The sequence below is a fragment of the Colius striatus genome, chromosome 20, assembly GCF_028858725.1.
Source record: "Colius striatus isolate bColStr4 chromosome 20, bColStr4.1.hap1, whole genome shotgun sequence".
Lineage (NCBI taxonomy): Eukaryota > Metazoa > Chordata > Aves > Coliiformes > Coliidae > Colius > Colius striatus.
The window spans coordinates 501,020-527,334 of NC_084778.1; the positions used below are offsets into that span (position 1 = coordinate 501,020).

At 58.7% G+C, this 26,315-nt stretch overlaps 2 protein-coding genes across 2 annotated transcripts in view; one reads left to right on the forward strand and one right to left on the reverse strand.

Annotated features, from left to right (window-relative positions):
• Positions 1 to 5,001, reverse strand: part of RAP1GAP2 (RAP1 GTPase activating protein 2) — a 65,182-nt gene extending 60,181 nt beyond the window's left edge. The window contains exons 1-2 of the mRNA XM_062012638.1: positions 4,952 to 5,001; positions 2,610 to 2,726 (exon numbers count right to left, since the gene is read on the reverse strand). Of these exons, the coding sequence (XP_061868622.1) occupies positions 2,610 to 2,726; positions 4,952 to 5,001 (167 nt within the window). The remainder of the gene's footprint in view (positions 1 to 2,609; positions 2,727 to 4,951) is intronic.
• Positions 5,002 to 15,785: 10,784 nt separating this feature from the next.
• Positions 15,786 to 20,571, forward strand: CCDC92B (coiled-coil domain containing 92B). The gene is made up of 3 exons (XM_062012034.1): positions 15,786 to 15,930; positions 18,667 to 18,714; positions 19,904 to 20,571. Exons 1-3 carry the CDS (start codon positions 15,801 to 15,803, stop codon positions 20,569 to 20,571), a joined length of 846 nt encoding a protein of 281 aa, XP_061868018.1. The 5' UTR covers positions 15,786 to 15,800.
• The last annotated feature ends 5,744 nt before the right edge of the window (positions 20,572 to 26,315 follow it).

Sequence of the window (26,315 nt, forward strand, 5' to 3'; positions counted from 1 at the left end):
AGCGGCGCGGAACGGGCGCGGAGCGGCGCGGTGTGTGTCAGCCCCGCCGCCGCAGCTACCGCACCCCCGCGCTCCGAGGAGTCTGCGCCCGCCGCTGCGCACCCGCGGGCCCCCGCGCCGGGGGCTGCGGGGCAGAGCCGCCTCCTGCAGCCCTGCCTGTCCCTCCGCCTGCAGCCCTGCCTGTCCCTCCGCCTGCAGCCCTGCCTGCTGCACGACACCCCGAAGCTTCACCCCCGTCGAGGGAGAGGAATAAACGCTGCTCAGTGCAGTGTCAGAAAGCTGGAAACTGGGACTGGGTCCCATCGGGGGAAGGAAACGGAGGGCTCAGGATGTGGTGGGCTCCTGGGAAAGGGTTATCCAACGGGGGACTTTGGTAGCACAGCTGGATGCTATTTCAGTATTGATGGAGCAATACCCCTCAGTGAAAGGTGAGGGTCCTGCCCATTAAACCTGCTTGAGGCTTTTAGAATGAAAAAAACAGCTAAAAAATGGAGCATGTCCATCCCAGCAGCACGACTGCTGCCTCCAGACACGACACTGTGTGGGACGGGGGCAAAACCAACCCTCCTGTGTGAAGAGCTGTAGGAAACAGGACCCATGCTCTCCTGTAAAGTGCTGCTCGAGTAGAGAGATAATCAACCACCCGTTACATTAGCCTCTCCAGCACATCAGCCATCCTTACATTAACCTCTCCAGCACATCAGCCATCCTCTGGCTCAGCTGTGTCAGTGCCATTATGCAAAGAAAACGCAGAAAGTGCAAAATAGACAGTGATCCAATTAAGGTGGTGGATAAATAATGTGACAGCCTCCAATGCCATAGAGGGTCCTGGTATCAGCGTGTCACCCAAGGGACCGGGATGTCCCCTCCCCAGCAGCATCCCGTGCTGAGATGTGTCAGTGCTGGGAGGTGGCTGCACTGGGCACACTGGGCCAGGAGGCTGTAGGACACCTCACTGCCCTCGGTAACAAACGAAGGACTTAACAGGAGCCCATCCCTGACAGGGCTCCTCATCCTGTCCCATGGAGTCACAGCTGAGGCAAGCAGCCTGGCATGGCACACAACAGCTTTGTGCCCAAATGGGACCAGCAGCTCCGCTCCCCAGCTGCAGGCACTGCCAGCACAGGCTGCTCTCCTGTCTGCTCATGGAGCCAAAGTCAGGCAAACCTGAGACCTGCTGAGATGGGGCTGCCCTGGGCCACAGCCCCAGATGCAATCTGGGCAAGGATTTTTATCCTTGTTGAGAGGGATGCAGGCACCGTTCATAACAGGCCACTGATGTCCCACAGACTACCAGACTCCTCCAGGTAACTTGCCAGCCCATGGGGAAACCAATTGAGTCCAGTGGAATGAATCCCATTGGTACGTAACATTAATGATAAATGACCTTACACACATATAAGTTTCACTACATGATAAATGTGCATCATAGGTGAGATTAACACAGCCTTTGGTGGCAGTTTGTAAAAATCAGTTCAATAATCAGTGTGGTGATTTCAGTTTCTGGCAAGCTTCACTGGCAGCAGGCGGAGGAACGGCCGTCTGGGGAAGCAGCACGCACCTCTGCCACAGCTCCCACCAAGGACAGTGGGGCACCTCACTCCTAGAAACCTCTTCTGGGCATGGATGTCACCTCTCCTCTGACTCCAGAGCCTCCCCACGCAGCCTGGGGGCTCCGAAGCACTATCTTCCCTGGAGACCCCTCACCCCACAGGCAGACTCTGAGAGCATCTGCAGCCCTTCCAGTCCTGGGGAGAGTCTCAGCCCAGGCAGCCCCTGCTCCCCACGGTCAGCCCCATGTTCTGGGCATCCCCTCCCTCCTTCCTGCTGTTTGTCTGGCACGTGTGATTCATGGAGGCAAATACTTCAGGGCTTCAAGGGCTCTCAGAGAAAAACTGCTGCTGAAATAAAGAAGGAAAAGCTTTTAGCCAGGCAGCCACCCGGGGACTTGGGGTGTTCCAGTGCTCTTAGCAGGCAGGAAAACAGACACTGCGCTGTATGTGTCTCAGGGCCCGCAAGGCTTTTATGTTAATGGCATTTTATCACCATACACTGGGATCCAAACTGACAGCAATGCATATGTATCAGCAGGGAGAGCCACGGCACATGCCCGGGATGTGGCTCCAAGACATATTCTCAAAAGGCCATGCAGGGGACAGTTTAAGCACTGAATGAAATTGAGGTATCAGAGCCAATATCTTCCAGAGATCACTGACAGCTGGCAGATGTGCAGCCCCTGGCTCCTGATCTATTTTTAAAGTAAATCTCAGTGTGTTACACGCACAAAGCAGGTCCTCAATAACCTGTATGCTTGACCAAAAGTCTGGGGGGTTTAAAAGTTTGGGGAGGTAGTTGGCAATTTGTTCCTTTCACTGCTTTAAACCAGGGGGGTGCTTATGCAGTTTGCAGCTCCAGGCTGCAACCCCTGCATCTGAGACCTTACTTTAAAATAAAACCCAAGATGTTTGGATATTCATGAGGCTGAGGCTCAGGAGACCCACGTGAAAAGCATGAGGGCTCATGCCAGAGGCGGCTGCCAGCGGCACTGGCAGGGGATGTGCTGGTGTTCCCCACAGCCCCCAGCCCTGCACCCACTGCCCCCTCCTTACCTGCTGGGCGAGCTCAGGTCTGCCCGGCTGACGATGCGGTGCTGGTGGGGGGAGTAGAGCCACTGGAAAGCTGTCAGTGTCCTCTCCTCGATCCGGAACCGTCCCTCTCGCACGTACCTAAAAATACCAGCGAGGAAGCCTGAAATATTTATTAGCGCAGGATTGTGGAGGGAGCTGCAGGATGTGGAGAGCGGCTGCTCAGCAGCGCTGCTCTGAGCAGTGAGTCCTACACCACCACTCACGTGTTCCTCAGTGGAAGCAGCGAAATGACATTACAGTCCTGTCCATCTGCATCCCTGCACCGCCCCGTCCTCTGCCCAGCAGCAGAGGCTCACACAGGCACATGGCTGGGACAGAGCAGCCCTTCAAGGGGATTCCCCAGGGCAGGGGACAGTGGGGCCCTCCAGCCTCCTTTGCTCCCAACCACCAGAGCAGCAGCCCCCACCACCCAGCACAGGTAGCAGCAATAGTAGTCACAGCCAGAGGACGTGGGACCCCCAGGACAGACCCATGAGCACCCATAACCCTCATGTGCAGAACAAAGAGCAAACATTTCCGCAGCAGCATGGGACATCTCACTGCATAGCTGTAGAAGGCTGAGGTACAGCACCCTGGCTCAGCATCATCTCCCTGGGCACAGCAGCTCCCACCCAGCCTGTCCCCAGTGCTGGTAACAACTGGTAACCACAGCTGCTCCACCTTTCACAACACAGTTCTGCTGCCTGCCTTCATCCCAAACACCAGCTGCACATCACATACCTTCCTCTGAACATGAAATTTCATCAGCAACCAATTAATTATTTAAAGCCCCTGTGGTACTGGCTGGAGACACACACACAGCTGCGGCATCCATGAGAGCCCAGACAGGGCTGGGGCAAGCGGGCAGCCCTCTCCTCTGCGGGCAGGGGCTTGGGGTGGTGCATTCCCACTATTAACCACCAGGATCCCGCCACACTGCCAGAACAGGGCCAAGGGGATACACCACAGCCACAGGGTGGTTCCCCCACAGCCCCCATGAGCAGGGCCACGGCTGCAGCTGCTGCTGGGCTCTGCCACCTGCCCAAACCCACCCAGGCTGGGGCTGCAGGTCCTGCTGGAGTTGGGGCTCAGCAACAGCGCAGGAAGAGGAAACCCAAAACACTCCTTGAGTGCCCTCAGTACAGACTGACCTGCTAATACTCAGCATAAGCAACCAAGCACAATGCAGTCCCAGTGCTCTCCTGCAGCTCTTGCTTATGATAACACTGCAGAAAGTAGTGGCAGGCAAGGCAGAATGTCTTTTGGGAAGGAAGTGGGGGGCTGAGCCAGTGGGGATGGCAGAACAGCAAAGGCAAGTAGCTGTTTTAACAGTTTGGATTTAAGTGTGCAAGAAAAAGTGTGCCCTATGCTGCTGAGGGGAGATGGGAGGGGGGAAGATAGAAAAATGAAAAACCTTCACAAACTTAGAGTAATCCTCTGAGAATTTCCACTTGGCTGCTCACTCAGGTTTGTGGGGATCCCACCAGTGTCTGGGAGTCCCAGCATCCAGCCTGACACTGGTCCCTGCCCAGCCAGTGCTGGGATGCAGGATGAGCCCTGGGCCAGCTCCCAGCTCTTACATCAGCAGCAGCATGCTGCAAACGGAGTCACCCCAGTCACAGCCTGGCATTGCTACAGCACCCTGCTCAAAAGTCACAAGCTTTGGACGTCACAAACTCCAATTAAAAAATACACAGAGAAAGCTTGTTTCCAATGTCAGCCTGTCCCAGCTGCTCCAGTCACCCACTCACTCCGTGGATCCCCCCACACCAGCGCCTGGAGCAGCCTCAGCACCCCTTCAACGGTCAGGATACTCCCAAAGCATCCCAAGCACGTCCCAGAAACTTCCTGAACAACTCAAGCACGCCCAGGGCCAGGACGCTGCTGCTCCCCACACTTCCCTAGCGCGGGGAGGGCCACTTCCCAGAAACGGGATCTCTTCTACCTCTGCTGGACCCCGAGTGCCAGAGATCCTCCTTGCAGCAGCTACAGCCCTGAATCATCCTGTCCCTGCCCGGAGCGGACAGAGTATCCCCGTCCCCGGCTGGAGCAAACCCCGCTGGGACCCACCGCAGCCCCGCAGCCGGGACCACGCCGCGACCCTCGCAGTGCCCCAGGTGCGGGGAACGGGCTGGTGTCACGCCACCTAAAACCACCCGGAGCCCTCCCCGGCCAGGAATCCGCTCTTCGCCTGGCTCAGCAGCCCAGGGTCCCCCCGGGCTAGAAGCAGTCTGCCGGGAGCCCGCAGGGTACCCGTCGAGAGCCCCCCCAGCCCAGTTCGGAGCCCCCCGGAGCCCCCCCCGCAGCCCGGGCCCCGCACTCACCAGCGCACCAGCTCCCAGCGCCGCTCGCCCTCCGCCTTGCCCGAGGCCATGCCGCTGGGGGCCGGTGGCGGGTCCCGCGGGGCAGGACGGAGCTCCGGCAGCCCCGGCCGCGGTACGGCCCGCTCCGGCGGCGCCGGGCGCACACGCGGTCCCGCTGCCCCGCGGGGCTGTGGCGGCTGCGCCGCTCCTGCGCGCTCCCGCCTCCTCCGGCACCCGGGGGGACCCGGCCTGGCCCGGGGGGGCACCTCAGCCGCCCGCTTATGTAAAGCAGGATGCAATGCCCGCTCCCCCCAGGGCAGCGCCGAGGGCGCACGGTGGTGGGCTGCGGTGGGTGGTGGGATGCGCACACACGCTCCCGGCTCCACACCCCGCTGTAGGAGAGCAGGCTCCCACCGAGCAGCTGGATCCCGTTGTAATCTCCAAGGCTGAGTATCACAAAGTCCCTCAGGAGCAGTCACCGCTGGAAATAAATGCAGAAATGGGCTCCTGCCAGGCAGATCCCCCTGCTCAGCCTGAGCCCCCCACCCAGCCTGAGTCCCCACAGTCACACATGCCCCTGGCAGCAGGGGTGCACAGCCACACTGTGTAGGTTGGGGGGCTGGAGCCCACCTTTTGAACCCTGGTTCTGCTGCTGGTCCATGCTCAGCCTTGAAAACAACCAGCCCAGCAGAACGTGTCTGTGTGAGCTCCACGAATGCTCCAGGAGTGACAATTATTTTCCCATAGATTCAAAGCCATTGCCTGAGGTGGAGATCCCATCTCAAAGCCCTGGGAGCTGCTGGGTGTTCTTGGTTACTGGTGGCCTGCAATGCTCAGGAACAGAGTGGGAGCACATCTAGACATTATTTCAAGGAGCTAAGAATCACACTAAAGGCTGTTTCTCAAAAGTGATGTTCTGGTCCTAAAGTCTAACTTTTCTGGTCTTGGAGAAATTAACTTCACAACTCAGCAAACCCAGGTGTTGCATCCACAAACTAAAAGCTGCATTTAAATCAGATGACAATTATTCAAGTAAACACCTATTACTGGTGTCACTCTTGCAGGACCCAAGCACATCTGCAAGACATTGCTGTCTCCATCTCAACAGCCCCTTGCCAGGGTGGAGGAGGTGCTTTGCCATGTAGCCTGAGGGGCTGTGCCTTGTTCAGAGTCACATGAGGGAATTCAGCAGGGTTCCCCACACTCTGGGCAGTGACTCAGCCTCTGCAGGAGCCTCTTACAAGCTCTGGGCTGAAGGCTGGAGGGAAACAACCTGCCCAGTTGAGAGCCTGTTTCCATAGAGTGGTTTGGTAGCTGGCAGCCTGGGCCACTGCAGGGGACTGGTAGCTTGGTCCTCATCTGGATGCTGTGCCTGAAATTATGACCAGGAAATTGTTGATACATCATATTTTAATGAGCTGGGCAGTGAGTGAGCTCACCCCTCGGTTATCAGTCGCCTGCAGCCGCCAGGCACCAGCTCTGCCTGGATTGATGTTGCTCACGATCAGGTTCGGAGCCAAGGGCAGATAAAAAATATGATCCCCGCTCTGCAGAGCCTGAAAGCCATGCTGAATTTCACCTCTGTAAGCACAGAGAGAGTCTCAGTCCCACAGGATGAGTCTCCAGTGCTCACACACCAGCGGGAGGTCAGGGATGGGAGCAGCATTGGAGACCTCTGGGGATGTGGGGCCAGAGGAGCAGGTGCAGGAGAGGCCGAGGCTCTCCCTTCTGCCCCTGGAGCCTGGGAAATGTTTGCCCACCCTTATTTCAGCAAACACGTGATTTCCAGGCTTGTGAGATTTCAAGAATAAAACCAACTTTCATTTTCTCAGGTGAGTGTCCCAGGGCCACTCTCCCCTACCTCCCCCCGCACGACTCCTAGGTGCTGCAGCCCTCCTGCAGAGCCCACAGCAGAGCAGCAGCTCTCTGAAGACCAACAAATTGTATTACTTTAGCTCAAGCAAATATCCTTGCCAGTCTGATATTTCAAATCCCCATGGAAATGTTAAGCTAATGTTAAATTTATCAAAACTCTCTAGCTTTTGGCCCTGCATCACTTTAAGGAACTTCTTATTAGGTTGTTCAAAGCAATTAGAAGATGCACACACATTTCAATCAGGCTGAAAAATAATATTTGAGGCAAATTTTAACTAATTTTTAAATTAAATGCAAAAATTCTGCTAATAATTAACTCAAGGGGTGGTGGGGAAAGTGATGGTCTGAAAGCACTCCAGGCAGTTGGCCCAGAAGTGTGCAGGATGCAGGTTTGAGTGCACACTGAGATGCATGTTCCTGCAGGAAGCTGAGGGCTTATCCCAGCATCGGTCCCTCCCGATGTGAGCTGATCTCACCTCATGCCAGGAGTTCAGCCCCAGACAGGCAGAGGCTCACAGCCCTCAGCTCCTTCTAGAAGCAGCCAGAGGAAGGAAGGATGCACGGCCAGGAGCAGCCCGAGATGCTGCCCTGGAGCCTCTCGCTTTCCACCGACTGCAAGCGGAGCTCGAGTGACACACGCGCTCCCTGAACAAACGTCCTCAGCTAAGACGGGATCGAGCCAGTGTCATAGGGAGGTCCCGCATCCCCCGCACCCCCGCGGGGGCTGAGCCTGTTCCCCGCCGCCCGTCCCCATCCCCGCCGGGGCGGTGCCTGTCCCGCGCCGGCGCCGCGCGGCCGCCAGGGGGCGGTGTCCGCGGCCGGGACACACCGGGACAGCGGCTCTGCGCGGCGCCTGCCGGGCTCTGTCACCCGCCCGGGCTGACAACAGCGCCCCGCAACTCCTCCCGAGGCTCAGACGCCATTCCTGACATTTTCAGTCGTTGTGTTGATCACAGGCCATCTCAGAGCCGCTGGAGCCGCAGTTCCTGTCCCTCAGAGCAAGGGGGGAGTGCCGAAGGGTCGCAGAGCGCCTGCCCGGCAGGACGTGGCAGTTGCTGGAGCTCAGGGACTGCCAGATCATGTCCCAGTTAACGAAGCTGGGAGCAGTGCTCATGGAGGAAAGAGCTGGCAGTGAAAGCAGTTCACTGTGGAACGGTGAGTGCAAGGGAGAGAGGTGATGGGAAACGCTCAGCATGTGGCGTCATGGTCGGGCCCAAGCTGCCAGCAATCGCTGCGGGGCAGCAGGCTCCACCCGTGCCCCGGCGGGTGCAGAGGACACACGTGCTCCTTCCCTCACAGCACGGCTGCATCCTGGAGCGATGACCTCATTTACAGAGGCAGTGCTCTGCCCGCAAATGCCTGACCTTGATCGTTTGCAGGCTTGTGTTTTAGAGGAAAATCGATGACAATTGTACAAACCTGGTGAAACACGATGCACTCAGCAGTCAGCCCTCCCTCTTCCCCACCACCCGTAACTCACTGCTACTGGAGGTACCACGTGAGTTAGGGGAAGAAACAGACACTACAACATCCCCCAAACGTGTCAGGCTGCACCGAGAGGGACAGCCAACACCTTGTCAAGTGTTGACCTGATGGTTACAAATGAGAGAGGGGTGCTCCTAATGAGATGCTTCTCCAGCTAAGGAAATCTGCACTCTTCCCCATCACCTCTGAACAACTTGTCAATGCAGGAAGAACTCTTCAGAGAAAACAAGCTGAGAAGATGCACACACAGGAGTCAACAGGACTGGATGGGCATCAGGAACAACTGAAGGTCTCGATTGTGCTGGCTGGGGTTTTGAGCAGAAGTGTCTGAATCATTCATTGCAAATCAGAAGCTTTTACGTGCATGTGCAGGCCCTTCAGATCTCACTGCTCACCTTTTCTCCTGACTTAGTGATTTCTCTTTTAGTGTTAATTAACTCACTCTCAACAGAAGAGCCCCAATCCCAAACCCAGCCTTCTGCTCTCAGCCAGCACCAAGCCAGGCTGAACCACATCCCTTTGCAATCAGGTGAGGATCCAGTTTTCAGCCGTTACAGCGCAGGGATGTTACATCACGTTACACTTGGATTATTCTCTTCTCTGTCTGCAGAACGGTTTCCTGTGGCAAACCCTCGATCATTTTGTGAAGGATAAGCACTCAGTCAGAGGTTGGAAGCATTCAAGGGGAGGAAAGGACATGGGATGACAAAATGATACCACAAACCATACCGTGCAGGCTGCCCTACCACACATTGACTTGCTGCATGTGCTGAAGTCTGCTACGCTGGGGACTGACACAGGCAGAAAAGCAGCAGCTTTACTGTGAGGCTGCCAGCACAATCCAGCCGAGCATCAGAGCAAGAACGCTGCACTCACTGTAGCAGGTTTGGCACAAGGAATCAGCAGACTGTCAGCTGACAGGGAGGACACTACCATTTCTCTGCACCTTTGCTGCCGAGCAGCGTGGAACAGGCTGCTGCATCCCCTGCTGTAACGGCGGCACAGTGAACGGAGTCCTGCTTCAGAGCGGAGCCCCAGCTGCTCTGGTGTCACAGACAAAGAGGGCATGAAGAATTAGTCACCACACGAGTAAACAACCTTTGCTCATCACCTCTCTGACCACAGCTTCTGGGAAGCTTGTTGTCGCCTCGCTCTTCCCCCGCACGGCCCCGCTGAAGCGGGACTCACCCCACATTTCCCCGGTTTTCCCCCCTGAGCCACGTTAGCGGCGAAAGCCCCGCAGGGTCGGGCCCGCCGCCGCTCCCCCCGCAGACCACGGCGGCTGCTCGGCGGCTGCAGCACCGCGGACAGCGGCGGGAGCGGCGCAGCGGGGCCCGAGGCGGTGCGGGGCGCTCCGGGCGCCGAGCCCCGGGCCCTTGCGGGAGGGGCTCCGGGAGCCGAGCCCCGGGCCCTTGCGGGAGGCGCTCCGGGAGCCGAGCCCCGGGCCCTTGCGGGAGGCGCTCCGGGAGCCGAGCCCCGGGCCCTTGCGGGAGGGGCTCCGGGAGCCGAGCCCCGGGCCCTTGCGGGAGGCGCTCCGGGAGTCGAGCCCCGGGCCCGGCGCGGAGGAGTCCGCGAGGGCAGGAGCCCCCGGCCCCCCGAGCAGCGGAGCCCGGGCCCGGCGGGTAGGGGCCGTCCCCGGCGCCGCGCTGGCTCCCCGCAGCCCCGGCCCGCGCCCCCCGCCCGCGTCTCGCCCCGGCGGAGCTCCCCAGTTCCGGTCACGTTGGCGCCAGTTTACGGCGCGGCTGCGGGCGGGCGCGGGGCCGGGCCGGGCCGGGCGAGGCGGGGCCGCCGCAGGCAGCGCGGGCAGCGCGGGGAGCCCGGCGCGGCCCCGGCCCCGGCCCCGCCGCCCCATGACGCCCAGCGGGCGCCCCGCGGCCCCCCGCCGCTCCCCCCAGGTAAGGGCTCGGGGCTCGGCGCGGGGGGAGGCGGCGGCGCGGAGCTGCCCGCGGGGGATGCGCGGCCGGGCTGGGGGGCGAGCGGGGCCCCGCGCGGGAACGGCCTCCAGTGCCGCGGGGCGACGGCCCCCACGAAGTTGCCCCCGGCCCCTCTGCGGGTCGCGTGAGCAGCAATGGCTCCTCTCCCCTCCTGCTGCAGAGAGCGGTCCCCAGCGCAGCGGGGCTCTGCCCGCCCGCGCCGGCAGCTGCAGGGTTAACGCGCCCGTGGAGGGACGCGGCTGGGGACCGGGGAGCCGCGCTCGGAAATCCGCCAAGTGCGGGATGCCGCGGTGGGGGTCACCCCCTGAGAGGGTGCGTGGTTCCAGCGCTGACGGTGGGCCCGGCGCTGCTCCCGAGGCAGCGCCTGATCCGTAGCGATGCCCCAGAGCACACGGCCTTGCTTTCGGCAGATGCAGCCGAGTGACAAGCGCCAGCGGCTGCTGCTGGTCAGGCAGTTGTGCTTGGAAAAATGCGGGAAAACACAGTAAATTGTAATCAACGTTGGTATTGATTTTATCTTGAAATAGATACTGATAGAGAATGAATAGCAAATAGGACTCTGAGCGTAATCCTGCCTCTGCTGGGACCAGGGAAGGCTTCCCGATGACTTTCCCAAGGCCAGGATTTCACCTCTAGTTTCTATTCCTGGCACCACCACTGCCTCTGTGATCTGCAAGTTTCTTGGGTTCCTTATTTTCCTTACCGTTAAAGGCACATTTGCTTTGTGGCGTTGTTGCAAAGTTTGTGTTGGTGTTCTTTGCGACTGTAAATAGTGAGCAGTATAGATTTCTCCTGCGTGCCAGCGTTTATTCCCTCACCGTTCAATGCGATGGAGAGGGGGATGCTGGCAAGCACAGCAGGGAAAATTATTGACCTGTTCCTGCAAACCTCATTTGTGCCCTCTGACTCCCAGCTAATGTGCTATGTATGGGGGAAAAAATGATTACGTGGGCAAGGGCTGGATGTTGGTGTGACGGGGCTTGTGCTGGAGTGCGTGCACGTGCGATGCCCTGCCTGCCTTTCCGATGCATCGTCGGGGCCGGGTTTTTCCTGGTGGTCAAAGTTTTGGGATTATGACAGGCCTTAAGTGACAGACTTCAGAATAGTTTTGCCATGGAAAAAAAAAACTCAAACAATCTGCCTGAGAGAAGGAAATCAGCTCGTGGTGGCCTTGCAGCCTCTGTCAGCTTCAGGAGGCTGCTTCAGTTTTGTGAAATAAGGATTCTGATAAATGGGGATGAAGTTGCAAACCTCACTGAGGCTTTGCTGTACCATTTGAAGCACCCAGCCAAGATCAGCACTCCCAGCTCTCATCCTAAGGTTGTAGTCCCATGGGGAAAAAAAAAATGTGCTTTAGAGGCGGGGGCAGACCCATGGGAAGGCTCAGCTGTCGAGACTGTGCCCTTGATCCCCCAGCACAGTGAACTGCAGGGGACTGAGCCCAGTGCCCCTGCACCCCACACCAGTGCCCTGGCCAGACACCAGACCACAGCCCGAGCTCAGACCAGCCAGGGGCAGAGCAGGCAGGAGGTGGCCAAGGACAGCAGGGAAGCTTCCTCTGCAGGGAGCAGTTCTCCAAGGCCTGTTCTGGAGTGCACTCACTGATTCCTGGTGAGTATCTCCCCATGTTCACACTTATGGATTGCAGACAGACAGACTCCCATGAACTGCTTGTGCTCAGCAGCCCAGAAGTCTCCTCTAACCTATCCAGCGCTTTCATGGTCTTCCCAAGCAAAAGCACCGTTGAGGGCTACCATATTAAAAGTGCATTTTTAAAGCTACAGATCTGGTCCCAAGTGTCCTGCTGAGGGCTGTCCTGCAACTCCAAGGAGAGGCCTGGGAGTTCTGTGCTCAAAATCTTGTACGGTCAGCAAAGGACGTGTGTTCCTGGAAAGCTCCCAGTGGTGGAGCAAAGCCCCTCGATATCCCATCTCTGAACAGAAGACAGGGTTCAGCCAGGGCTCTGCAGGGAGGAGGGGACAGCTCAAACCATTGGTGGCACCTTCAGATAGGGGCAAAAAGCCCCCAAACACAGTTCAGCTGATGTCTGTCTCCTTTCCAGCTCTTTGTATGTACATAGAAAACTGTCAGAAGTACAAGGGCACAGAGCATCCATCAAGCTAAAGAGGACTATCACTTACCCTTGGCTTATATTATGAATGATGTTGTTTTCTGGTGTCGTAACCTCATACATAACTCTTCAAAGCCACAAAGTACACGGCCACTGCAAAGGCTTCTACCACCAGTTGCTTTGGCAAGTCACAACTAGTCTGGAAAACAAAAGTAACAGCTACATGAGCAAGGCAGGGATCAGAGCAGGGGCTCTTCCAACCCCATCCCTACTTGCTGCAGTAAAGCCATCCCATGGGAGCTGTGCTCACGGGGCTGGGGCGAGGGGAGCTAGTGCATCCCTGAGAGTGACAGCCCCCCTCACTGTGCTTTGGCTCTCATGTCTCTGGCAGCCTGAAGGTTCCGGCCTTCCTTCACCAAATAGAAATATGGCCATCAACGCTTTCTGGGTGCTTTGAAGCCTTCAACATGAGGAGCTGGGAGATGCAATGGCCCTGTAAAGTATTATGGTCAGGCAACAGCAGCTCATCCCTGTTAGCCCATAGCACCTCCCAGGTGGCTGTGCTGTGTGAATCAACCAAAGGCATCAAACTACACCACGAAATGTTGTTGTAATCTCCACTTGACTTCAGAAGCAAGGGAGAGAAGACATCAGCTTGTAGTGGTTTAGGCCCATCCAGGAAAAAGGACCACAATCAGTCACAAGTACTTTTGGAACAAGTCACAAGGGCCTTTGGAACTCCCTAAGGACAGGGAGGGCTCAATTGCCCTCTCATGGTCCCCGGGGAAAACAGAAAAGGCTGCTTGACTTGGAGAAAAAAGGAAACTTTGTTTAATCTGCCACCAACCAAAACCAGAACAAACAGAAACACGCAACTAAGAGCAACACAGAGTAGGGTGATGAAGAGGAAGAGTACAGCCAGCCCCCTTAAGATCCCTTTTCCCCACTCCTCCCCCTCTTTCTGGGCACACAGAGCCCTGCTCTCGGTGTTTTTACCTCCTCCCCTTCCTCAGGGTCACAGGGAGCAGGGAATGGGGGATGCAGTCAGTCCTTTCCCGATGGCTCCTGCCGCTCGTCTCACCTCGGGGCAGGAGAGCTCCTTTGCCCTTGTCCCTCACACACCGCAGTCGCAGTCGCGCACGGACCGGCCCTCGTCACCCCCTCCCCTTCCCTCCTGCCAGTTCCCGCTGTTAAATCGTGCTGGCAGAGGCACCAGATTGGCGCGGCCGGGACAGAGCTGGGTCCAAGCTCAGAGCCGGGCAGCCCTCTGCCCCGTTCCCACGCACAAGCGGCTCCACACAAACCCAGCACACAGCTGCTGAGAGTTGGCTTCTGCAGCCTTTTGGGGTGAGGGGTTGGGCACAGTCCTGCTGCAGTGGCCGTGCTGGTGGGAACATGGAGCACGGACAAAACACGGTGCTTTCCTCAAGCACGGCAGCTCTGACCTTCCTGCCACACGCTAGGGGAAATAGTGAGAGTTACATTAGACAGGCAAAGCTGATCCAAACACACTAAGCACTTCCCAGAGCAATTTTGGAAATGGTACTTTCCCCCTCTCCACCGTGCACAGGTAAATCAGGCAGGGTTTTTGTCTGGCAACAGACAGATGTCGGCTCTGGATGGTTTTTCCTTTGCCTTTCTTCTACCAAGTAACTATTTTTAAAAGAAAACATTTTCATTGGTAAAAAAGGGTAATTTCCTACTTAAAGGGAGGAAGGAAAGTTCAATGGAAAATTTGCAGCCATTTCTACTAAAGACATTTCTACTAGACAGAACAAAGTGCTTGAAAATAGCACTCTGTATCCCCCGGGCTTTGTCCAACCTACTTTCTCATGCATCCTGAGATGAAGTGCCACGACTCCCATCAAGAAGCTGCTCCAGAGTCCAGCACATCCAGCTGCCACAGTCCCCCACAGCTGTGGCAATTACCACGGGCACAAGGGACTTTACCTGCATGGACCCCAGGAAGCAGAGCCGCAGCAGTTTATACCCTGGGAGGGGTGGCTGGGGCAGCTGCAGGGCTGAGCTGGAGCAGAAGCTCAGCCTGGATGGGGCACGTGAAGGCAGCACCACACTGTGCCCTTGCCCCTTCTCCCCAGGCACTGGGCATCACCCCCGCAGCTATTTCCTGTACTTAGAGTCTGACATCCATCCCCCATGGATCCTGTGGCAGCCATGGCTACAGAAGAGATGTCAGCGGAGCCGCTGAGTCACCCACCAATGGCTCACTCGGGTGCTCCGAGCTGCAGCAGTGAGGGTGGGCTGGGGCTGCCGGTGGACAATGCCATCGGCATGGCAGGAAACACCCAAAACCTGTTTGTTCTGTAGCATCACTGCAGCCCCCACCCCATGAAGGAGTGGGAACATGGAGACCTGACTTCAGGTTGTCACAAATATAGAGTGGCAAGAACAAAGCTTTAAACTCGGGGCACTGCCAAGATTGTTCACTGTGGAATTGAGCTTAAACACAGTTTGATTCGATTTTGATTGCAGGAATTACCTTAAAGCATACTGTATTACTGTGCTGGGCGTGCTGTAAACATGAGCCAAGCACTCACTCAGTTCTAGAGTTTGTATGGGAAGAAAACTGGAGTCAGACATGGATGAAGGAGGGAACGGAAGCAGCTTCCCAGGGACAGGATGGTGCACGCCGTCCCTCAGGCTCACTGGCACATCACCATCACCTCAGCCTCCTGTAGCTTCCCCTCCTCCTGGACTGGATGTGAGGAGTAAGGATGGATGCCAAATCCATACCAAATGGTATCTCCCAGGATGAAGGGTTCTTTCAGGGGTTTATTTGTATCTCCCTGGTGTGGTGGCACAGGTAGCTGAAGATGCCACTTTACTGCAGCTGTGTCATAGTGATGACCCCCAGCCTGGATGAGCTGCCTGGCATGGCACTGATGCCAGCTCTTGTCTACCCTGGAATTTCCAGGGTAGATGTTTCTTCTTCTGGAAGCCAACATGACTCTCCTCACCATGTAACACTGATCGGGTTAGATGGAGCAGATTGTATTTGTCATGTGTTAGATCTCTTGCTGCAGTTTCTGCTTCATAATGAGTGGCTTGTCTAGTGAGAGCCAAAATTGTGGTGCACTTCCCACCTGGAGACTGTGGGGAGCAGTCCTGTCCAGATGCAGCCCTGCTCAGTGATAACACATTTCCTAGGGCCAAATTCAAAGTAGAAATGAGCCATTCCACTGCCAGAGTCTGTGCAGCAGCATTTTCTGCTCATGTAGCCCCTGAAACACAGACAGGAGGGGAGATGGCTCCGAGCAGTGCTAGGGCAGTGGGATGGCTCAGGGACCATTCCCTGAGGATCTCCTGAGCAGAGCTGTTTCACCCACACCCATGTCCTGTGGGATGGGTTGACAAGGGCTGTCACCGGTGGGCTCTGCCCCTGCCACGGCTCTGGGGAGGGAGCTCACAAGCCCAGTGTGCTGCTGTGTGTCTGGTCACGAGCCATCTCCACTCTCCACAGGCCTGGACCGTGAATTTGGTCGCGATGGAGACTGTGTCCCTGGAGCACCAGATCCAGAGCGTGCAGCGGCACATCGCTTTCCTGAAGAAGGAGCAGATGGAGCTGCTCCATGACCTGCACCTGGAGATCCTCCGCTTGCAGAAGCACTGCTCAGGTGAGCTTTGGGGCGGCCACGGCACGTGGGAGCTGTGCACCCATGGAGCATACAGGGCAGGAAAGCTCCTGCTGGCACCCTGTGGCCTTGGGAGCTCGCACTGGCATTTGGAAGGACGTGGGCAAGGCCTCCTGCCAGGCATCCTCAGCAGCCCCTTGCCCAGAGGCTGCAGTCTCTCAGCCTTTCCCAGACAGGGGGCTGTCACCGGGAGCCTGGCCCCTGGGGAAAGTGGCCAGCAGCTCCCAGGGTCACAGCAGTCCCCGTGGGGTCTGCCTGTCTCCCATCTCCAGGCTTGGGGCCCTTCCTGGCTGTGGGGTGCATGGCCACCAGCCCCCTGCCACAGCCCGGCTGCAGCAATGTCACCCTCCCCTTCAGACAGCCTCACCACAGCGACGGCTCCCGGCCTCCTGCCCACACTGAAACTCATTCCAACTTGTGCCTTGCTCTCATCAATAATTCAGCCATAGCTAATTACTCCTTTTCTTCCAGCCTCTCGTCCTCCCTGATTCCTGGGAAACAAAGACACGTCTGCATTGATACAATTGTCTGGTTTTCCCCATCCTCTCTGAGCTTTGGCTGTTTTGTTTCATTGTTTTAATGGCTTCATCTACAGCCTCTCCAGATAGGTGAGACAGTGGAGTTCCTGTGCCTAAGTCAGGGTGGGGGGTTCTGAGTCCCCAGGGGCAGAAACAAGCCCATTGCACAGTTGGTTGTCAGTGGTCTCCTCTTCCTGGTGTGACCCAATGACAGCACTGTCCCACCAGCCAAGGGTCACACCTTCGTCTGTGAGGTGTGTGATTCTGCAGCGCCTTTTCGCTGGAAGCGATGGGGACGAAGCCCTGGTTGGTTGTAGGTGACTTTCCCAACGGTTTGTGCCGTTACCTGGTGGGGCTGTTCGCAGGAGGGAAGCAAACAGCCCCACGCGTCGTGGCCCTGCAGAGCTGCACTGGCAGCCCAGGAGCTGCGGTTTCAGACCTTAGACTTTTGCACCGTCCCCTTGGTCTCCCCGAGGCGTCACCATCGGCAATGCCTCCTGCAGAGCTCTGTTTCTCAGCTGCCTCCTGAGAAGCTCCGGCCGCCACAGTTTTCGGGTGCCGGAGCCGTCACCCCCGCAGCGAGCGGCTGCCCTGCGCGCGAGGGAATCCCCGGGGAGGCACAGAGGGAGCCAGGAAGGCTCTGTCAGAGTCGGCCCCGGCAAACGCCCGCGGCCGGAGGCGTTCCAGGGAGCAGCCGCAGCCCCGAGCCCGGCGCGGTGGTTGTGATTCATGGCTGGGACGAGCCCCGCGGTTCCGAGCAGTTACCTCCCTCCCGCTCCCGTTTTATTGGCAAGGTATAAACAGAGCAGAAATAGCAATAGATTCCTCTGACTCTTCTGTTTCTCTTCTTACTGGATGATGAGCTTAAGCCTTGTGGCAATAACTAGCCTCCTTAGTGGTGTTAGCAGAGCGAAGGAGGGAAAGTTGGTGCTGGGAGCAGAGCAGGGTTTGGGGGGATCCCTCCGGGCCTGAGGGGACCCCCGCGGGCAGTGCAGAGCTGCCAGATCCATCCTGCAGAGGCTGTGAAGGTCTGAGAGCCCTGTGGGTGCTCACTCCTGGATTTGCCCCTCGGTACCCGGGCAGGTGACAGTGCAGAGGCTGGGACTCCAGGCTGTGTATCTCCAACTGCTCTCACTCAGCGAGGTGAGGTCCTTGGAAACAGGCAGCTGCTTTGGTTTTCATCTGGAACACATCTGAGTCTCCAAAGCTGTTATTTTGGCTTCAGGAAAAAAACGAGGCAGTTGCCATTGATGTCCAAACGGGGCAGTCAGGAGCCCTAAAAGCTTCCCAGAAACTGCATCCCCTCCTCGGTCACTTCTGCCTGCTCAGGACAAGGATGTTTTCCAGGACAGACGGGCAGAGCAGCCTGATCCGTGCGTTTCGTTTCAGAAGGGTGGCAGTGACAGGGATTAGAGTCAACATGAAAGCGGATTAAAAGAGAAATGTAGGGCAAAGATTAACCGTTTGAACTCATTTTCAGGGAGGAAAAAAAGCCCCAGAACAACTGAATGCTGCCGTTGCCCCTCTCCTCCTCCTCCCAGAGCTGCTGGTGGTTTGGTGTGCTGTCATCATTTATTCAAAAGAGATTGTCTGTGAAAGTGTGTAAAAGGGTAAAGTGAACTCCAGAAAGTCCCTGAGCTCTCTCTCCCCCTGCTCTCTGCGAGCTGGTTTTGTACCCAGACTGGGCTGAGGGGAGTTGGAAGGCAGAGGTTGGCCCTGGAGCAGGGCAGCATCCTCCTGCAGGCACATGGCGCAAGGACAGCACGGGCAGAGGCGGAGATCGGCCTGGGAGCAGTAAATGATGAAATACTTTGGGTGGCAGCTTACACTTTGGTCTATTTTCAGTCCATTGCTCTGCTCTTTGTCCTGATTTAAAGCACCAAAAGTGGTTCAGCGACTCTTACTAAAAGAAGAGGCGTTTCCTGCGCAGCAGAGGCTGCTGCCCGGCCCTGGGCAGCACCTGCAGGTGCTGGGGGGCTGTGTCCCACCGGCTCTGCTTGATGCCAGATCCAAGGATGCTTAATAACACACAAATTGCTGGAATCTATAGACTAATCTATGGTCTATTTTTGGCTGAGCCCAGGGCCGGTGCCAAGCTCCAGGGGCAGTGCTGCAGTTCCAGCGGGGAGCAGGGGGGACATGGGGAGTGTGCAGGATGGGTGGGATGCTCCTTCTCAGTCCTGTCTGATTTCTCTTCCAGAGCTTACCCATGACCTGGAAATAAAAGAGTTGGAAGCTCGGCAGCAAGGTAAGGGCACAGGTTTGTGCATGGGGGAGGGGGCTGGAGGGGATCCATGGGGCAGCCCAGGGACGGGACAGGCCCTTGTCTGCAGGGGAGGAGGCTGAGGGCAGGGCTGTGCCTGGGAAGTCAGTGTGCACATTCACAGCTCGTTGACATCCCCCTTAAATGCCTGGGCAGCTACCTGGGGAGGGGTTGCATGTGAAACCCAGCACCCCAAGGCTGGCTCTGCTCATGCCCTGAGGCAGACCCCCCTGAGCAGCTCCCAGGACTCAGCCTGCAAACCCTGCAGCCCCAAGGAAAAGCCACCAGGGACGCTATCAGCCCCACCTCCAGCTCCTCTCACCCGGTACAATCCAGACACTGAGTCAGGAAGTCTCCCAGCACTTTTGGTTCCCACCTCACCTCTTCCCTCTCGCTGAGCCCAGGGTGCCTTCCCCACGGTGAGCTCACTGCTCAGGGGGTCCTGGCGTCCAGCCCACCGCCTGCCATCCTGTGCCACAGGCCAGCCAGTGCAGCGAGTCCCACCCACAGGTCCCTGCCCATCCTTCAGCCTTTTAACAGCTTAGGGAGCACAATCACATCTGCCGCCTTTATGGGGCAACTGCCTAATTTAAGATGCCATCAAATGATGGCTTTTCAAATGCCACTCGTGGTAATTACTGCGTGCAACTGCCTCCCTTAATGTCTCATCATGAAGGATTTTGCCTCTGCAGAAGACACTGAGGAGCTGAGGCTGTAAAGCAGCTGCAGATCCTATGGTACAAAGCCAGCCCCCTTGTGCCCTCTGCACACACTCAGAGTCACTTGTAGGGTGAAAAACTAGTTACCGTGGGAAATGTTAAAAGTGCAGCTTGAGGCTGCAGCAAAGCAGAGGCGGCAGGTTCCATGGCAACCGCTGCACCCGCCGTTCCCTTCGCTCAGCGTTCGGGTGTCACACACGGCACCGGGGCTGCTGGGCTTGCCGTGCCCTGCGTGGCAATGGGCTGCCTGGGCTCTGTCTCCAGAAAGCACACGAGTGTCCTGCGTGACACTGCTGGGACATGCTGGCACGGTGGAGTGGGCAGCAGCCGCGTCCACGCACCCTCACAGCCCTGTTGGGAGTGAGGTGGGCACGCAGCAGCGGTCTGGGGCCGTCACGCTGCGCTGAGCCCGCAGTGCCTGCCCTGCCCTGCCCTTTCTGTGCCTTGCCCCGCAGATGTGCTGGACCGGGAGCTGGAGGAGAAGTGCCGGGCGATGGAGGCCCAGCTGCAGGAGAAAGAGAAGGACAACCTGGAGCTGCGCAAGGAGCTGCAGCACAAGGAGGCGCTGGTGGCCGCGCTGCGGTGCAGCCTCCGCAACAAGGAGCGCCGGTTCCTGGAGGAGCTGAAGCGGCGGAGCCACCGCGTCACCATCCTCGACACGGAGCTGCAGAAGCAGACGGAGGCGGCCGCTTACCTGTCGCTGCAGCTGCACGCCACGGCCCAGCGCCTGCCGGGCCCCCGGGCCGGGGGGCGGCCGACCCGCGAGCAGCCCCCCACCGGCGCCCCGGCTGAGGCCAGGCCCCGGCGCCGCAGCCACCGCGCTCACCCCCGGCGCCCGCCCGGGGACGGCGCCCGCCACAGGGACCCCACGCGGGAGGAGCACGACGCCATGCCTGACCCGGCCCTCTTCCTCTACACGGCGCGGCCGCACGCCCCACAGCACCCGCCGCCGGAGCCCCCCGGCCAGGCCCGCGGCACGGCCAGCACCGCCACAGCCCCCGGGGCACAGAGGCCCCCTCAGCAGCCCGGGCGGGAGCCGGCGGCCAGGGCCAGGTCGGCCAAGGGCGAGCCCGGCAAGAGGCAGAGCTCTGGCCCCCGCGGCGCCCCCCGGGCCCAGGAGTAGGCGGCAAGCAGGCGGCACGGCCCGACCGGCCTGGAAGGCCTGAGCCCGGTGGCAGCGGGGTGGACGCCGGCTGGGGTTGCTTTCCCCCGTCTCCTCGGAGGGGAAGGGACAGCAGAAAGCGGATGCCCTGCTCTCACCTCCTGCCCACAGGCAGCCAGGGATGACCCCCTTGCCCGAGGGGTCTGAGCCGGGGCTGCTGCTGGCAGCGCTGCGGGGCAGACGGCAACCTGGCACCGGGCTGCCGAGGGGAAACGGCTGAGTGCTTGTCCAGAGCTTCCAGGAAAGGAAGAAAGAAGGAAAAAAGGAGAAAAAAGGAAAGAAAAGAAGCATTTCTGCGATAAGGTCCTGCTGCTGCTGCCGCCCCTCAGAGCAGACACCAGGTGTGTTTTCCCTGGCCAGGGGTGCTGGAGGTGGGAGCGCAGCAGCGGCTGTGCACACACGGCTTGGCACGGCAGGATGAGCTCAGCCAGGCCTCGGGCCCTGGGCATCACAAGCACCGGGGCCCCAGATGTCACCAGGAAGGTCCTCTGGGATGTGGGCAGCTGGTTGACAGTCGGTCCCGTGGGTGCAGAAGGATCCCCCTTGCATGGGGCTGTGCCAGGTGCCAGGCCTGTGCTCCCTTGCGTAGAGGTTCCTCTGTCTCTAACACGGACGTTCCCCACGTTGCATTTACACACAGGACTTGGACAAGGCAGCTGGATGTGAGCCATGAGCACCAGCTCTGCCAGACACCCTCGGCTCCTCGTGCTGCTGAAGCAGGGCTGTGACCCACACTGCAGCCCTCGCCCCGTCTCCAAACCATCAGCCTTGTGAATCCATTCCCTGGGTGTTGTGACACAGCAGGAGGAGAGGATGGCTCCGGGCAGAGCCAAGGTCTTGTCGCTGGGGCACCAGGGGGACCTGCACCACTCAGGGCAATGCCGAAGGGCAGGTTTTGCCCTGTGCTTTGGCTGCCAGCCCTGGCCCCTGCCCTCAGCCAGCGGCCTCCCACAGCTCCCCCACGGCCTCTGTGGGCAGGAGGAAGCTGTGGGCCACGATCAGATCCCATTTTCTTCCAGTTCAGTTTGAAACCCCCTAAAAGCCTCGTCCGTTGTAGACCAGCCGGGCTCGGCCCGCCCGAGCCGCCCCGCAGCACGCCCACGCAGTCAGAGGTGTCTATTTTTGTAGTCGAATATTTATATACTATATTAAAATGCTTTTACAAGATTCTCAGCAACAGTCCCTAGGACAGCTCTTCGGTAAAACCAAACCCCCGAGTGTCTGAGCTGCACTAGCAGGACAGAAATTAGCAGCTTTTGTCCCGTTTGTTTCGCTGTGATGTGAACATTCAGGCTTTGGAGAGCACCCTGAAGGGTCGGGACCCCGCACTCCCCAGTCTGTAGCCCACCCCTGCGTGCGGGAAGAAGCCCAGCAAAGCCGTGCTGGGTCGGTCTCCCCCGGCAGGGTCCCTGGCTGAAGCCTTGCCGAGCTGTGCAGCTCCTGGGGGCAAAGGCAGAGCTTTGTGCCGCCCCTGATGCAGGTGGAGCCGCTGCCTCGGGAGCTCAGAGCCCTCGGCAGCTCCCGCCTGTCCTCCCCGGCCGGCACCCGCCGCAGAGCCCGGGCCGGGCGCTGCCGTGCCCCGGCTGCCAGGCTGCGCCCGAGCCGCGCTGCGAGGCGCGGGGAGCCGGGGCTGCCGTGCCGCCGGGCTGGGAGCTCCCGGAGCGGCTGCCCGGCGGGGCACAGACCGCGGTCTGGCTGCGGGGTGCTTCCCGTCTGTTTGCCGCGGCGAAGGGCTCGCGGGCGGAGCGCGCCGGTGCCGCAGCGCCGGCTGAGCGGGGCCGGGCAGGCTGCGAGCGGTGAGCTGCCGTTCTCTCAGGTTCGGAGAGGTTCTGCTGAGGATTTGTCTCTGTTCTCTTTTAACGGGAAGGAGAGTGATGTGTGTCGCTGCTGTTTGGCCGTGCCGGTGGCGGTGGGTGTGCACAGCTGCCTTCCCCTCTCCTTCCCAGACAATCCTGACAGAATACGTTGCGTTTTTGATACCGAATCCTTGGTAAGGTGATGGTGTTGATGAACACTGAAAAGCGGAGGGAGAGGTGTGATGCTTCTTCTGTGTAAATACGTTCCTAGCAATCATCATTTCTAGTGCCTAGTATGTAAATGAAGCAACTCTGTCTGAGCTGCAGGATCCTTTCCTCTTCACCACTAATTAGCAGCTTGCTCCAGGAGTTGATCTCGTTTCCAGTCCCCTTCTCGATTGCTTCTCCGTCCTGCGGGTGCCAGCGGGCGGCCCCTGGCCGTGCAGCGAGGGGGGCTGCTCCCACCGGGCGGGAGAGGGACTGCTCCAGCTCCCCCCTTCGATGTTCCGTGCTTGGAAAGCAGCTCTGGGGGCGAGCCTTGCACTTTTCCCTGGACGCCTTTGCCTCGGAGCAGGAAGGATCAGCTCCTGCACGCTGTACCTGCTTCAGTCACTGCTGCTTTACTTGGGGGGGAGGGAAGCTCTAGAGATACTATATATACACGTATAGCTATATACACACATGCACTTGTTTTGAAGGGAAAACACTGTATGATTGTAATAGAAATGATGTTGAGATAAATTATTTTAATCTTGGTATTTATATAAAGTGATGAAAGAGATCAAAATGGTAAAAAAAAAACCCCAAAAGAACAACACAGCGTTGCTGTTTCTCAGTGAGCTGCTGCTGGGAGCCACGGGCAGCACCAGGAGCCCCGGGAGCCACGGCAGGGCCTGCCACTGTGCCTGGCCAGGGCTCCTACAGCCCCTCAGCCTCACGCAGAGTTAGCCCTTGGCCTGTGAGGTGCAGCAGGGGTCTGCAGGTGCGTTTAGTTGGTGGTGCTGGACTCTGTGGGAGTCCCACGGGTCCGCACAGCTCAGACCCACGCCGTACACGCCACGTGTAGGCCAGGGCATGGAACTGCTGACACGACCTGCTTGGTGTGGAACAAGCAATGTTTGATGTTGACTCGTGAAGCTTAATGATTAGACTGCAATGGATGCATAGCAATAACGCTCGTTGTTAAACAATGCCTTATGTGTACAAACCACAATGTGCTGAGAGGTTTCTGCGTACAGCCGGCCAGGCACCTCTCCTCTGCACCCCCCTTTCCTTCTGCAGCTCTGCAGAGCTCATGGATTTCATGTGTTGAGTTTACTAGTCTCTCTTTCTGCTATTATTGCTACTTTTCCTAATGCCCTCTGAGAAAGCAATGTCTCAATTGTGCAGCCTCGCAGCAGGTGGGGAGGAGATGTGCCCACTTGCTCTATGGTCCTCCAGACTGGGTGCATGCTCCCCTGGACTTATTTTAACCCCAGGCAGACTGGTTGGGAAGTTCTCCCTCTTGATCCTGTTAATTAAAAAGCCATATTTTCGGAATGTGTTTGCTGGGGCTAATCAAAGTGCTCCTGGCTGTGTCCTTCCCATCCCAGCTGGGAGGGTGCCACTGTGAGGGCCTGAATAAGTAGCACAGCTGCTCCTTGAAACCCCCTTGGGAGGCTGCACGATCTTCCCTGCTGCTGCATGGCTCTGCCCAGAGACCTGACCCTGGGGAAGCTTTTCCAGAAGCAGAGCTCAGGGCTTTCTCTCAACCACCTTACTGCAAGTGTAATTAGGCTCAGGGCACAGCTGATGGCTGCTGTGCAGGGGCATCTGCGGCAGAGGGGCTGAGGGGGTCTCTCCTGGGTGCCCGGGAAAGCTGGCAGCCACATAGCAAGAAACGTCCTGCCCGAAGTGCTGGAGAGCTGGAGCCAGCAGCGGGCAGAGGGTGCACAGTGCATCTCTGTGGATGAGTTCTCCAAAACAAGCTCTCAGGAGGCGCAGGAGCGGCAGCAGCACGGTGCTGCCCAGCCAGCTCTCCCCACCGGGAAGGGAAATCAGCAGCACGCTGATGGACTTCCATTGCCAGCAACTAGGTGAACATTTTGAGGTCCTCGCGTGCAGCCTCGTGAAGCGGCTGAGCCGTGGCTTCAGCCCTGCTCCAGGAGCCAGCGGCCCTCGCTTCCCGTGCTGAGCCACTCTGGCTGCAGTGACGCCGCAGCCGCCTCGCTGCACGTCTGTTCTTGTCACCCTCTTGCACTGTTGGTGCCTGGCTGCCAGGCCCTAGGGGGACGTGACAGGAGGAGAGAGAAAGCGTCTGTACGTCGGAGGTTGCCTCACGCTGTGCTCCGGAGCAGCGGTGTCGGTGTGCCAGGCTGGGCCAGAACCCGGAGTCGATGAGCACAGCAGCCACACAGGATCCCGCCAGACGCCGCGGCCCGTAAAAGCACAAAGACCAAAGTGCCGTGTCTGCTCGCGGGCGCAGGCTGCCCTTTGCCCCCGCGGCCAGGGCTCTGCCCTGCTGCCCGAGGGCTGGCCCTGCAGCTGGCCCAGCTCCCCGCTGCAGCCACGCCAAGGGCCAGCACCCGCGGGCTGGGGCACACGGAGCATGACACCGGCACTGTATCACACCCCTTCTTTTCGCTCTCCCCTCACGCCTTGGGGCCAGGAACAGGGTGGCAAAGCTGCCTGTGTGAGACCTGTAACCCAAGGAGACCCAGGCAGTGGCGGCTCCTCCGCGGTGTGGTGAGGGCTCCTGCCTCTTCCCAACAGATTTCGCTGCTTTTGTGGCTTCCAAAAAAGATCCCTTTCCTGTCATTGCAATTGGAATGAGACTATCAGGCCATGAGAAACCCTCAGATCTCTGTGTACCTGAAAAAGCAGACCCTTTCTTTCCCAGGGGATGTGGGTAAGGTGCTGAGCAACAGCCTTTGGTCGTGCAGGGATGAGCACAATCTGCATTCCCTTGGGTGTTTCAAGGTCATGGAGAAGGTCATTGTCATCCCAGTTCCTGCCAAGGCTGCAACGTGCCCCCTTGGGGAAGCACATCACCTCTGCCTGGCCAGAGCTGTGCTTGGGACCCCAGAGAAGGCTCTGGCAGAGGGAATGAGGAGGAAGCACCCCTCAGTAGAGCTCCTACAGTACCAGAGCGGCCGTGCTTTCATCAGAGAAAAATACTCTCCTCGGTGTAGTCTGAGCAGTTCAGCTGAGAACAATGACAGCCTGTGCCTCGCGCTGGGGAGGGCCATTGTGGCTGGACAGATGCCAAAGGTTAGACGCCGCTCCGCTGTACCTGAATGTTCATTTTACTACATGACACCATTATCCGCCAGCACAACGTTACTGTCGACTCTGCTTTTTAACCAAGTGCTTTTCAAGACGTATTACTACCCAGAGACCAGAGGATGGAGCTGTACTTTAGGAGTCCTTGTAATATGCCTTTTTCTTAATAAAGACATTGAAATCGGTGCAGGGTCGCCTGTCCCGGCGCGGCGCGTCCCGCGCGGTGCAGGGGCTGGGTCTGCCCCGACCCGAGGGGCAGCGGGCGGCTCCCCGCCAACCGAGTGTGCTGCCCGGGGAGCGGCTCGCCGCCCCGAGGGGTCTGCGCGGGCTGCGGGGGAGCAGAGGCAGGGGCCGGTGCCTTCCCCCCGCGACCTTGAGGCCTGCGGGAAGGTCGCACGCGGCCGGGCGGGAGCGAGCGGCTGCGGCAGCCGGTGAGCTTCGGCGGGGCCTCGGGGGGCCGCGGCCGCGCCTGGCGCCGGGCCGAGCGGGGCAGCCCGGCCCCGCGGTCCCGCGCGGGAGCGCTTCGCGCGGGCCGGGCCGGCGGCGCGGCGCTGCCCCTTTAAGGCGTTGCCGCCGGGCGCGGAGGTTGGTCCCGGGCGGCGCGCCGTAGCGGCGCGCGGGGTCGCGGCACCACGTGGGGCCGAGCGG

Bases quoted from the DNA above. Each gene is read 5' to 3' on its own strand.
- CCDC92B (XM_062012034.1), top strand. From the start codon at position 15,801: ATGGAGACTGTGTCCCTGGAGCACCAGATCCAGAGCGTGCAGCGGCAC. The intron at 15,931-18,666 runs GTGAGCTTTGGG...TTTCTCTTCCAG, and splicing joins CTTGCAGAAGCACTGCTCAG to AGCTTACCCATGACCTGGAA. The intron at 18,715-19,903 runs GTAAGGGCACAG...CTTGCCCCGCAG, and splicing joins GTTGGAAGCTCGGCAGCAAG to ATGTGCTGGACCGGGAGCTG.